Here is a 14,977-nt window from a genome sequence, read left to right on the forward strand (position 1 = left end):
ATGTACCTGTACTACTCTTCAGGATATGGCAATGAAAGCTCTGTCGTTCGTACCTCAGGTTTTGTATTCAATCACCTGAAAAGCAACAGATATCAAGTATTGGCCATGGTAGTTTTCTCTTCTATGCTTTTTTATTAACTTATTGATAACATAGAACACTAAAGAGAAAAGAATCTACAACATACGGCATATATCTGCAATTGTACATGTAGAAACATGGATCAATTTTGGGTACAATGCACTCCTGTTATAATGAATATGGTTACAACAAAATTTTGTGAAAGCAAAATAAAAATTTAGGTCCCACAATTTTTATCTATCTATCTTGATTATACATGTATGGTGGCATTGTTAGGCTGTCACGAAATTTCATTATAACGGAAGAAAAGTACTTGTCCTGAAAGCTCATAATTTAGCAGGAGTCTCATGTATTCCACATGAAGAATATTTTGTGTTCGCCTGCCATAATCATAACATTGAAAATACTGATAACAATAATGCCTTCATAATAATGAAGTATGATTTTCATGATCATGCATGCATGAAATTAATGTTCCTTATGTTCATGGACAATGTATTTTCTACCTCTGTTGGTTACCATATAGGGGCAGAATTATACATTGCAGATCCAAAATCTTTTTTTTTTTTTTTTTAAAGGTCATCATAGAAGAGTTTTAGTTTCATATTGAGCACAATACCTTACAAAGTTCTCTTGAGGTCACTCCAATCTGTGAATATTTGTTTGTTTGCGTAGCAAATGGCTTTGCACGCAATTCTGCTGACCCTGTACAGCAACATTCTGTGTGTAGTGAATGTCACACATTGTATGTGCCACAGTTTATCACGCCGCCAATGCAAGAAGTGTTTTGGGCATACATTGATTTTGAGACAGAATGTAGTTTTGTTGCGAATGAACTTTACTGTCAAACCAGGTTCTTGAAGAGATTATTTCAGCGTCTCTGTTCTTTATTCAGATATATTTTGCTCACCTAGTGTTCAGTTGTAAAGGCATTGTTTCTAAGCAGATTAAAACCAAAATATCAAAGTTCAGTTCTGATTTTTAAGATGTTATGCTTCTCTCCACTTTTACTCTGCAGTCACTCATGGGTGTATTGTAGCAGAGCTCTCATTATTCCACCAGGATGGCACAGAAGCAACAAGAAGGTTAGTCATGTAACACTGGTCATAGAGACCATTATCCTCCCTTTTCTATTTTTTTTTTTTACTAAGCTCTTTTCTTTTTTTACTAAGCTCTTTTCTTTTTTCTTCTGTTGAGGCTAGTGTAACCATCAAACTTGTGGTTTTTAAGTATAAGCCCTTTCTGCTTGCGAGTTGTCATTGTTGAACACTTGAGCAGTGCTTATGATAGCTTGACATGTTTTCTTGCTCTTACTTACACTAAGTGCTTAACAAGATGAAGTACATGCTATTTATGGCTCATGACGTAAAGATATGAAGTATTATGCCTTTTTTATGTAGTATGGTATATTGTATTCTTTGAAATGTGTTATTTCATTCTTGAGATTAATATTATAAATCTATTCAGTCTATTCAGCTTTGTTCCAGGTGTATATCTGTGAAATCCAGCGCATACAGGATATATCAGTTTAGCATCATTTCCTTATATGAACCAACCAATGGACTGAACAAAATGGAATTGAATATCATCTTTCCATAGAGTTGCATGGCAGTCATGTGATGTTATGTTCCTTGTTTGTGGCAGTTATCCAGCTTGACAGAAGGGCAGTGTATAGAGAAAATCAGCAATGTGTCATGTGCAGTTCATGTGCTAACTCAAGGTTGAAGGAAAAAACAACAACAGCAATATATACACATCTACATACATATGAATATATATTTTATTTCAATTATTGAATTAAACCACCTAGTTTTAAAATGTCTTCTATCAAGTCATCTTTCCTCCTTCAATCAACAGTACATGTGTAATTATTCTATAAACATACAGAGCTGCTAATTCTCCCTGATTCTGCAGGCAGCTATTTGAGAATGTAAAAATCTCTTCATGTCTAAACAAGAAAATATTAACATCTGTCTGATTCAGGAATTATTTTTGCCCACTGACAGGCATGTAACACACAAGTATGTCCCTGATGACTCTGTAGAATATCCCTTATTTGAATACATGTGTGAATGTTGGCAGCTCTGAACATGTCATGTGGCAGTTTAAGTGCCACATATGGTATTTATGTTTTTGCTCATTAAGCTTTTACTCTTTGCTTCTACGGAAGCTCCGATTGGATCATTTAAGATGATTTAGGGTCTTGTCTTTGAACAATAGAATTGATGCTTGCACTAAAAGTGACAGTGCTAGTCCTAAGATATTTTCAAAGCTGGTTATTCTCCTGCCTTGAAGAACTAGGAAGAACCCAATTCAAAATCCTAGATAACAAACTAGTCCACTGGCCTTGACAAAATATGGGGATTAACTTTCAATCAAACTTGAGTTAAAACATTGGATCGTTGTGAACATCCATTCTGCTTGTCTTTCTGTAGTCATGATGTACAATTGTATTGTAAACTGCTGATATAAATTGTGTCACTCCTTTGAGTGTATTACTGTACTTGTCTATTTTGTACTCCATGTAGAATTGTCATGACATGCAAAGATATTGCTTAATTATGTTTTAGCGACTACACATTTTGAGCACAGTGCTGTTTTTGTCTAAATATGACACAAGTTTTCAGGACTTTGCTATCATTTTGCACCCTCTAGAGGGAAAAGAAGAATATGCACCAAAAATTGCCTCACAATAAATATGTATTAAAGTACACTGATTTTGTATTCTAAACATTGGCAAGTGAACTGTAGATCACTGGCAAGCCAGATGGGCTAGTCACTTTAAAATTAGCTTACCTTCATCAAATTTAGATGGTAGTGAAAGGCTTGCTGGCTGCTGTTCATAGAAAAAACCCTGGTTTATGTACTTCTGTAATCTGACTTTCATTGCCTAATAATTAATGATATAATGCTGATTGGTAATTTGTTTGTTGTGTTGTTTGTTCTCTTTGCAGCGATTCTAGTCTGTCTGTAGGTTCAGGGTTCAATGCCCAGTCTGTCACAGGAAACAACAATGTCCCATCCCAGGAGCTTTATCAGCTATCACACTACCTCAAGGTGGGTACACCATTGCATTTATAACTCAGCTTAGATTTATGATATGCCTCACTTCAAATGTAGCATGGCCATGCATTCTTGCCATGACTTATGGAACTGTTTGTCAGCATTTCATACCCGCCTCCCTTTCCAACACTGTCGCCAGTCTTCCTGTTAGATATCTAACCTTTATATTCTCCTGTGACAGTTCAGCAGTCCCACAAAAAGGCCATTACAATACAATAGTGATTGATTACATAATCCCTTCTCATACATAGTTCCAAGATATCTCGACTGATCAGTAAACAAAGTGCAGTGCAATGATAAGTAAGGTAATAGACATCATTTGCAGAGCACAGAGATTGGTCTTGACAATAACTAGGTTCAATTAAGCATTGTGGATAACTTATTACCATGTAAACGTTCTTGTGACAATGACATCTAATAATTGTACTGCTGCAATACCAGGTTAGTTAGGGGACACCTTAGTATCATTTAGATTTTTTCCTTATTAGATAAAAGCAAGTTATATGAACCAGGACTATCCAGAATCCAGGGCTCACTGTTGTTGTATACTTGGTCAATGTGTATTGACCCCATTGGTCAAAGAACATTCCTGATAACTAGATAATTTTTGTTCTATTTACCTCCTAAATCATCTACCCCAGCCTTATTTCTTACTTAGCTGCGTTTCTGTGTCATCTGTGTTTTAAATGTCAATATTGTGGAGGTTAATCAATACAAGCTTCAATAAGTACAACATTGACTGTCCTCATTCGTTACATGCACATTTCTGTAGAATCTGTACCTGGAAGCAATCTCGTAGAACTTTGAATACTTGTTGAGCAATATTTCGTCCCAAATAACCTGAAAGAATACTGTACATGCCATATATTTTGTGAGGATCTTATTTTCATGAATTGTGTGAGTTACCTGCTATTCACAAAGTTAACAACACATGAAAATATTAACTCTGATCCTGACATAAATGTGATGTACATGCATGCATTTCTTTATTCATAATACTGTACTTCACGATTGCGAATTTGACCACATGTGAATTTGTCAGGAGATTGAAATTCACACACACATACAAAAAAAAAAATTGACCCACTGAATATATGGTATACCTTCAGTATAATGACTGATGCTTGCTCAAAGCTCATATTGAGATGTTTATCTCCATGGTAACCGACCAGAATGTTTGCTGTTACTTCCCTGTCTTCTGCCATGACAGGAAGCACTCCACCGAGAGCAGATGCTGGAGCAGAAGCTGGTGGCGCTGCAGCGACTGGTGTCCTCCACCCAGGAGGCTACGGAGAGCAGCTGGCAGGCTCTCATCGACGAGGACCGCTTGCTGTCCAGACTAGAGGTGGTGGAGAATCAACTCAGGGCTTACTCCAAGGTAGGTTTAGGGGGTCTGGATGCTGCATCTCTGGTCTAAGAGACCAGGGCTTGGTTTTATCAAAAGATATAATGGATTATAAATTCCCTTACAACACAGGCTACCATTGGCTTATCGTAGAAATCAACTATATAATCAATTATAACTCCTCATAAAACAGGACCCTGATTGTTTCCATCAGTGCGAGCATTGCTGATTTCAAATGTAAAGATTTTATCAAGGAATGCTCCTGACCTGTAGGCAGGTTAGCGAAGCTTTCAGGTGTTTGTCTGTAGTCTGGATATAAGTAATTTGCTAAAGATTCAGGGGAGTCCTAGCAGTTTGTTCTGGTTAGTATTAAAGTTACCAACATCTGGAAGCAAACCTTGGATGAGTTCATTGAAGAACATACTCAAAATCATCACAGGCAGCAACATGACTGTCAACATTTTTAGCATTTAAACCAAACCCATGCAAGTATTGTGTGGCATTGTAAAGCCCTACATGATTTTTGGCCTGTCAAGCCACTTCATGCTGGTTTAATTCCTGCTATCATTTAATTTGGCTTCTTGGCTATCTCTTTCAGTTTTCTTTCCTTTTGAATTTCCAGCTTTTGATTAAGCATGTTATTTGAAGTGATCATAATTGCTCATCACACCTTGCCTTCTAATAAATGATTGGCCGAAAAGAGAACTGTGTGAGGTACAAATTGTATGATGCTTTGAATACATCAAACGAATATGCAATATGTGCAGTGTCTTCAGTGTACTCCTGTAAAAAATGGATCCATAGGCTTCACAGTGAAGGAGGAATGAAATATGTGCTATAGATGATGTGGGGCTCAGTGTGAGGCAGCAGTTTTGGCGAACTAGGGGAATGCTTTTTTTCTCTTGTGTAGTGTTATTGTCATGAAACAGATGGGGAATCCCTGAATGTAATGTTGATTGCTCAATGTGTCAGCATACGTTGCCAAGTCATGGGTTGATGATTGTGAAATAACCTTCTTTCACCATGGTAATTAGTTGATTTTATTGAGACCCTGTGAGTGAAGGGAATGATGCTTTTAATAAGACCATGCTCTCTCATATATATTCTCAAGTTTTTAGTGTAGTCTTTAGGACTTGTGATTTGATGCCAACTTGGATTATTTCACTGATTTCTATTTCCATGTTTTTGTCAGATGATTCTGCCAGTCACCCTAGACAAGTGCCAAGCCCTGATCTATCTATCTATCTATCTATCTATCCATCATTCTATTTATCAATCTATCTATCATTCTATCTATTTGTATCTATCTATCTACATATCTATCAAGCTATCTATCTATCTATCCTTTTACATTGTACCTATCTATACATATACACATACACACATGCTCACACACATCTGCTTTGACAATGCCATTGTTTGTTGTTGACTGACTTTTTAGGCGAATACTGAAGAGAGCATACGAAAAGAACTAATAGCACTTCAGGAGGACAAGTCAACGTATGAGAAGACTGTGAAGGAATCTCTGAAGAAGGCCTTGGAGGAGAAGCTGGAGGCGTGTAGAAAGGTTGCGGACACAGAGGTAGGCCACATTGACATTTCTATAAAGGCGCATAGTCCCGGTAGTGTAGAGGGCGCTGTTGAATGATAGTGCCGATCACCGTTGGCATTGATACGAAGATTGCTGAATTTGAACTGTCATCAATAGTAAAGCGCATAGGTGTTGCTAGGTAACGTTGCCTTCATTGTCTTCTGTGTGCATCACGCAGTCTGTAGTAATGCCAGGGTGCGTGCATATGTGCTTCTTATTATGACATCACAAAAGAAGTTTGCTAAAGCTGTCATCTCCCTCAGCCGAATCATGAGCCGAACTGTGATCCGACCACTGACTACAGTGAATCGGACTTCTTCGGACTCGGCAAAGTGGGCCAAAGCGTAAGCGCTAAAGAGGAGTCGATAGCGTAGGTCTCTTTAGGAAACTTGTGCCGTGCGCCCCCGTATGCATTCGACTAAACCACCGGGACCATATGCCTTTAAAGCTAAAACGTAGTTCTCATAAGTGCTCAACAATTCATCTTCCACCATTTTGAATTTGCTTGGAATACATCAAAAGGGTCTAAGAAGATGCTTACCTGGGCAGGTATTCCATAAACTTCTAAGACAAATTGCTTAAGTCTAAGCAATTTGTCTTAGATTTTTGCTTAGCTAAGAAAATTGCGTTAATGGTATTCCATAAACTTTAGGACATTTTTCTTAAGTCGGGCGATTTGGCTAAGCAAAATTCTTAAATTGTGATGACGTCATAAGCAAGATGTTCATGTCATCACTGACACTGTTCGTGAACAACTGCCCCGCAGTGAAAGTCTATGTATTTTTACGTTTTTAAGCAATAATCGCAACGACCCTAGCCACCCATAGAAAAAGATGTAAGCGGTAATTACCACTTTTAGAGGCTTTAGAATAGGAGCAACGTCTTCATATTACTCTAGGTCTCACAGTGCCTCTGTGCAACGCTATAGATATCAGTAAACGGCCTACTTAGTGATCTATACTACTAGTAGTAGTTGACCTAACAGTTACGTGTTGTTTTGGATCTTTTCGGCCAAGTTGCAGATATTTTTTAATGAGACTCACAACGCAATCACATCACGCCACATTTCAAGTATGACACCGAGTGAACATCATAAAATCATGGGAATCAAGATCAAAACGAGTACTTATGCTTACACCCCTAACGTTACTAGGCCTACTTTAAATAATAGTATTCCGTACTCACCGATAAGAGCCGTAGAGGACGCTGGAATAGTTCGTCTGACTCGATACACAAACTGTGATTGCCGCATGTAAGGGCATGTAGCTTCACTACTAAGACAATGGCGTATACTACTTAGTACACAAACCAGGGCTAAACGTAGACTTATTATCCAGGCTATGCGCGTTCCTCTAGCTGCGCGCTCCTCCGCCGCTAATGCGCACTGAGAATGAGGTCGAGAGGGCACGCATGTACGCGCAACACAACCCCCCCCCCCCCATTCCCCACCGAGTTTCTACCGTACACCCTGTGGTCTGACTAGACGCAGACGAGACGCTTCGTCAAACCCGAATCTCATTTCCTTATACATTACTGACGAACTTGTTTATCTACCAAATAGGTGTAAAATCATAAGCTCAAGCTGCCTCTTTGCTACACCCATGAAATTTTCTTACTGGAACCCAAGTTAAGACAGCTCATAGCTGTCTTAAACTTGGGTAAATTTCTTAGACAAATGTCGTTATGGAATACCGACGGCACATTTTTAAAGAAAATATGCTTAGCAAGCAAGCTGAAATCTGTCTTAGCTAAGGCAGAATTCTTAGCCAAATGCTAGACAAATTCTTATCCAATTTTTATGGAATACGAACTTTGGCTAAGAATTTTGTCTTAGCCAGAAAATAAGCAAAATTGCTTAGATTTTCTGACTTTTTAGCATGCTTATCTAGTTTATGGAATACCGGCCCTGGCTGACACAATTTGCTGGAATGATGAATTGTTTTGGAGTATTTGGAGATTGAAAATGGAGAATGATTTCGATCATTGTACTCAACTTTTATTCCAGAATAGCCCTCCCCGTTCAGCAATGTGGGACTGTAGATAGTGCCCTTGCAATCGTATTTTCCAACGAGCTGCATACGATTGATACCTGTAACACAGAGGATATATTGCTGTGGTACAACTTGTTGATTATTGACAATTGATTGGGAAAAAATTGTGTAGCCACCGTGATCGGGTATGTTCTGAGATTTAGAACCTTTTTGGCTAATTTGCATTTATGTTGTTAGTGAATCTTGTTAGTACATTATTATTCCACACATTTCTTATGCATACTTGTTCATTTTGGAGTGGAAATCGGCTGTTCTTCAGGCATACGAGAACTATGTTTTGGCTTTGAAGGAGACTTCTGGATGATTTATAGACACTTGCATTTGAACATCTACAGATCGGGTATACTCTGAACAGAGTTTCAGAATTTAAAGTGATTGGGATGAGGAATAAGAATGTTTTTAAAATTCATAACAAATCACAATGAACAAGGATGATGACATAGCAGCTTATTGTTAGAATGCTTGATTTGGTGCTCAAGGAAGCAGAACAAAATTAAAAAGCATGCATAAATTCTACAAAGGTAAACTTGCTAAGCAGGTGGTAATGTAATGGAATTACTTTGCTACATTATTGGAATGTGTGAGTTTCCTATGACATCATCCTTGTTCAGTGCGTCATGTTTTGGTTTTTTTTTTTTTAGTATTGGTTTATCTGCTCAAAGACCACAATAAATTTCACAAATCTGTCCATTGCACTATGTTTTTATATACTACCTGATGTGAAATTATGTAAATTGTCTGGAATGCTCTTTAGGCTAAATGTATTCCACCCTTTGGTTTTTATTCTGTTATTGTCTTGTTTTTCACTGATCAGGATAACAAAGTGTAACCCAAGGTAATGAAGCCACATGGCTTTTTTTTTTTTTTTTTGAGTAGGTTGTGGCATACAGGTATGCTTTTGCCTATTCTTATGTTTACAAGAAGCTATTCCAAACATATTTACCGATAAAGTTCTGTGTCTTCAAACTACCATGGGGCTTCATGAGTTAAAGGAACTGTTTTATGTAGTCTTGGTCCAGTTTGTTGTCATTTAATCAATGGGTGTCAGATATATATGTCAAGTATCTCTCTCTTTCTGTTCAGAGAAACAGGGTCATGACACAAGTACTCCTGAGGGAAATAATTAGGAACATCATCTGATTTTCTTTCTATTCTTTGACGAGAATCCAGCACTCTGTCTGAAGATTGCACTGTCATAGAAATTTGGCATATTAGCACATGCTATTGGAGGTCATTGCTTTTCCAACTTGAAGTACTAGTATGTCTGCTTGAAGAAATACCTAAAGAGGAAGGAGAAAAAAAAAATCTACGGGGACACAAGAATCTCCCAAATAGCTAATGTTTCAAAAGTTAGGTTTACAATGTTGTAAAATGTTGAAATGTGAGACAACACATCTGACTACAAGGAAGAAAAGATTGGTTTTATTAGGTGATACGCTATCAGCGTATCACCTATTGTGATTGTCAAAATCTCTCTTTATTTTTTTTTATTCTTCTTTCTTTCTGGACAATTTTGTGTCGTCAATATCTCAAGAATGACATTACGAAATAACATGACATTTTCAGTCAACATGTCTCATGACATTTTCAGTCAACATGTCTCATGACAAAATCTAGCCACAATAAGGTTTTCATGACAGTAAGATATCTATGACGTCATCTAGGCGCCATTTTGTGATTTTCGGACCTTGTCACATGATCGATCATAACTTCATAACTAGATGTCATTTCTGTATCATTTTCGATGGACATGAAGTTCAGGTCACGCTCTATCTTACTTTTTAACGCTAGTTACACAGGTCATCATTACGCGCGCGTAAGCGCGCGTCAAAATTTTAAAAGGCTCAAAACGACTTCCCAATGGGAAATCTCGAAGTTTCAGACAATTTTAAGCGTTTCAAACATTTTCTCGCGTGCGCGTCCGTCCGCGCAATTTCGCGCGCAGAGCCCGTAAGCAACATGAAAATGCAATTTTTTTGACTGATTTGGATTCCTGATACTTTGAGTAACAATATCCATTGATTTCCGATCGATTTCGACCTATAACAAAGGAATGCACTGGCGTCAAAGTTGAAATTCCACGTGCGCGTCTTTCTGCAAATATAGTGAAAAAACATGTCTTTGTTTATTTCGCCATAGCTCTTTAAATCGTCCGTTGACCCTATATTTCTATTGCATATTACAAAAGTATATGAATTGTAAATAACATTCCTGGTATCAATATTGCCAGGAAAACGCGATGACGTCATCATATCGTCATTTTAGATGAAAAAAGTGGAATTAATTTTTTTGAGGTACTGTTTCTGACATTCATTTGCTCGTATCTCTGTTGTTTAAGCTCAATATTATCCCAAATTCAGATATGTTGCAGTTTGAACATTTGCCTTTTAAGTCCATGTGATGGTTTTGAAATATGATGACGTCATCACACTAGAAATTGTGATTAAAGGTAAAGACTCAAAATCAGACAAGTTTACGTGTTATGTCTATGGGAGGTGATTTTTTTTTAAAACCATGCATTGACTTGACAACGTTTAAGCACCTTTACCTCATCTGATTTTGCTCCATTTCCTCTGAAACATAAATATGTTGTAGCTGAGACAATAAGCTTTAGTAATCATGCATTTTATGTTTTCAAATCTCCTCATCAGGTTGACAATTTTGCAATTTAAAACTGAAAATGAGAATGCAATCTGTACGGAACGATTCCCAATTTTTCTTTGCAACTGTATATTGATCGAATCCACGCTGCCACTTGTGAGAAGTTGAATAGCGCCATCACAAGTCGACACTGTCACAATAGTATTTAGATTTAAGTTTCGCACTCGATCTTCAGGACAGCCATGTGGCATAATCGGTTAGCGCGCTGGTTCTTCATAACACCATACCGGAAGGCGAGAGGTTCGACTCCCGCAGGACTTTTATCCGTTCTTTCTTTTTTTCTCTTTTTTTTCGGCAGTTCAGCTTTACTCCGATGTCATTTATCGTATTATTTTATCAAGTGTACGTAACCCGTGAACACGGCTGCTCTATTTCCCTTGCTTTGTATTGGAGTTTGGAGATTGGGTTTGCTTCATTAATTTTGTCACACTTAATGTTGTAAATTGCCCCTTGTTACAGTGTCCCGCTTGCCACCATTCGTTTTCTCTTTCCTTTTCTCTTCATTTGTTCTTGTTATACTGTAGCAGGATATTTAGGAACGTGTACGTTTACATAACTAACATGAATGGGAACTGAATTAATTAACTCTAGTCCAGGTGCATGGCGTCTCGCTTATCTCTTTGGAATTCCAGGTTATTGTTTGACCAAATAACGGAGTTAAAGACAGGCAGGAAAGGAAGTGACTTGATATTGCTTCATAATGAGGAATTTCGGGCAACACCTTTCCAAGTGTAGTGATTATGACGGGGTTCTCTGTCGTTTATTTTCGTCATGGCTGTTTCACTAGTTAGCCATAGGTGATATATGTTGCTGGCATCTGGGAGAATAGAACAGATCAGTACCAAACTGGAATAGCCCTATAAGCAATGTGGTAAGCGTTCAATTTTTTGCATCATCTTTCTTCTTTAAAGTCAATCACTACTGATCGAAATACGCAATATAATATGACATGTTCCACTGGTAGTTTAGGAAAAGGGAGTTAATGCATGATGCAATGATAAATGTGCTACCATTGATTTTAGAGACGTCATTGTGGTGTGGTACTGGTGATGGTAAGGGAACCATAGATTGCTTTTAAAGTAATGAGACAATCATTGGACCTTTGCATCAAGACCGTATTCCCATCTAGAATATAATGCATGTTCGTGCGGCGTTTTTTTTTTAATCCTGACGTGGACATTTTCTTTTTCTTGTTTTTAATTTAAGAATGTTATATCTAAATTTGTTTCTTTCCCCTAACATTTGTTTTTTGTCGAATATAAAGTTAGACGTTCCGTGATCGAGTAGAAGAGCAGCGATTTAGTTACAGTTTCAATGCATCTTGTTTACCATCTTCTCTGACATTAAATTGATGGTTTTTATATTTGACATTGTCTGTCTATTTGCCAGTTTATGCTCATAAACCACTGCTATAACAACTAATACATTTGCTTCACCTGTCACACGCAATGACATGGATTGCAGTTGTGCATGCAGTTTTCCTTTTGCCACCTCTCGTTTTTCTCTCCCCTTTTCCCTCACTTTGGTTTTGTTATACTGCAGATGGGAATGATTACAATAGCATAACCCAACTTGAAGTAGGAATGAGAACTGAATAAATTAACTCTAGGCCAGGTGTATATAGCGTCTCGCTCATCTCTTTGAAATTTCAGGTTGTCATTGTTCGACCAACGGAGTTGAAGACAGGCTTTATGTTGCTATAGAGGTATCTCGCGCCACATGAATGGAATGCATACGCTGTTTAGTATTAGTAATAAACTTTTTCATGCCCATCCCTGCCAATAAAAGTGTGTTTGACGGGGTTCTGTGTCATTCTGCCTACGAGAAAGCAAAGTTTTATTTTCGCCATGGCTGTTTCTCTATGCGCAGCCGTGGGTGATGGGTGTTGTTGGCATCTGGGCAGTAAAGAACCGAGTATCATGCTATAATACCCCCCCCCCCCGTTAGGTTCTAAGCGTTCAATACGGTGATATATCTTTCTTCTTTATTATATCAATCACTGCTGATGGAATTACAGAATTATGTTATGACACGTTTCACTCAAAGCTTAAAAAACAAAGTTTATGCACGATACAAGTAATGGTGCATGAGTCCTATAGGCCATTGATTTTAGATGAGAAATTATGATATGCCTATGTGGTGTCATTGATTAGGAATTAATGACACGATTAAGCACTCCTTCCACTTCTAACTGTCCCCTTTGAATGTGTGTCGATCACGTGAGATCGTCATAAATTATCATTCACGTATAAGCTTACGTTCAAAGTGTACTCTTAGTTGGAGGAGACCTATAGTTACATGGTTAAAGGTGATGTCTCTTTCGCTAGAGCCGTACGTTTGGCCCGTTTTTCTTTTGCCCTTTTCTCTTTAATTGAGGTATCACTTTCGTCCAGGATAAATCACATTCTCATGTAAACAGACTCACTTGCTCTATATCCCCTGTTTTGTATCGGAGGCTTCATTGGTTTTACTGCTGGTAAATCTCACAGGCTTGTATAAATATAGCTGTAAGAGCTCTCTGAACTGATCATTGTGATAGCAAGATTAGAGGGAGTCATATTGGTTATGCAAATAATGGTCAAAGGTCATGTTTTAAAAGGCCACTGTTAAAGCCAGGATGGTTATAAACACTTAATTGTCATGTTTTATTTGTACGTGCCGAGGATCACTTGGACCCCGTTTACAGTGCGAGGCTCGGCCGCGTTCGGTGTAAACGTGCAAAAGGCCAAATGCGGGGCCAAAATTGGCCTCGCATTAGGCCACGCTCTGGAGGTGGTCTCGGCCGCGGCCGAGCCGCGGTCGCGCCCGGCCTTTTTCTCAGTGTAAGCGCAAACTGGGCTAAATGCGCGGCCAATTTTAGTCTGGCTTCCAAACCCTCTCCTGTACTATTTCGCTATTCAGGATATTAACCACTTCAACGTCGAAAACTAGTATAGTTTAAGGTGGTTTTGTCCTGCAAAGGATTTTCTCCTTCGACAAAGGCCTTTGCCCGAACGGCGACTTCGTCGCCACGGAATTCAGTTGGCAAAGGATCTGAAAACCAGACAATACCAAATTGCGTTTGTTTAAAAGGGTAGAGCGCCACTACGACAAAATAATGAAAGGTTCGAATCAAAAGCGCGGCCGAGCCCGGCAGTGTAAACGGACTAAATTGCGGGGCTCGGCCTCGCAATTGAGGTTGTCCTTGATTGCAGCTCGGCCGCGGCTCGGCCCAGCCCCGCACCGTAAACAGGGTCTAAGTTTATGCACTGTAAGTACTCAAAAAGTCCGTAAATCGACTTAGTCGCACACGCACAGAATTTCCACTTAGTTTGTGTGACAGAAACACAAATGTGATCTGAATAATGTAGGCCCAAAAAAGTTCAACTAAGTATCTCATTAGAACTTCAAGGTGCTGTATTACATTCTTTTCTTTGTCGATCACGGATGACCGACATCTGATGACCCCAAGCGTATCACCTAACTCGTCTTCAGTGTGACGAGTTTCATATCTCGTTCATATTTTAGTTAGTTTATATTCATATATTTCTTTATTCTCAAATGTGACTTTGGGGATAAAATACCTTTGCATAGGTGAGGGATTGTATGTTTGGCAAAGAGTTTTATGACTACATGTAGGTGTGAGCCAAAAGCTACCAAGGATTCCAGAATGAAAGTGAAACTCAAGAAGTCAGGATTTTTATATGAGACATTGAAGCACGGAAAGTCATTTTAGAAAGAAATGTGATATGAGTAGCAGGATGTGATCACAGACTTGGTCAGTCTTGCGCAACCAAGGCTTGTCTGTTACAGGCAGTATGATTCTTGCTTTTTGCAAGTTGTCTGTGTAACATTCATTCCGTGGTCTACCCATGTGGCTGATAAGACTTTGCCTATTTTCATTTTTTTTTATGTCTTCTTGACAATATGAAATAATAAATATACTTGTGCTTGACAAAATGAAATAATGGCTGAATATGTCCTATGTCAGACCTACAGGGATGTGGACAGGTCACTGTGGCTTTATTATTATTATTTTTATTATTATTATCATTATTATTGGTCAGGTATGGTCAATCATGTCTGTAATAGTGACTTCATGCAAACAGTGAATGACAACGACAAAATGATCAACTCATCCACATGGCTACAATGGACAGCTTGTTCTGAATTTAAACTGTTATCTGTTCATGAAATCTTAGTAACTG

General features: G+C 38.3%; 1 protein-coding gene across 1 annotated transcript in view; it reads left to right on the forward strand.

Moving 5' to 3' along the window:
- LOC140245834 (uncharacterized) overlaps positions 1-14,977 on the forward strand; it is a 66,810-nt gene that overhangs the window by 35,662 nt on the left and 16,171 nt on the right. Inside the window, exons 4-7 of the mRNA XM_072325336.1 lie at positions 1,098-1,164; positions 3,034-3,136; positions 4,353-4,520; positions 5,929-6,069. Of these exons, the coding sequence (XP_072181437.1) occupies positions 1,098-1,164; positions 3,034-3,136; positions 4,353-4,520; positions 5,929-6,069 (479 nt within the window). The remainder of the gene's footprint in view (positions 1-1,097; positions 1,165-3,033; positions 3,137-4,352; positions 4,521-5,928; positions 6,070-14,977) is intronic.

This window comes from Diadema setosum, chromosome 2 (assembly GCF_964275005.1).
Source record: "Diadema setosum chromosome 2, eeDiaSeto1, whole genome shotgun sequence".
In the NCBI taxonomy this organism is placed as follows: Eukaryota; Metazoa; Echinodermata; class Echinoidea; order Diadematoida; family Diadematidae; genus Diadema; species Diadema setosum.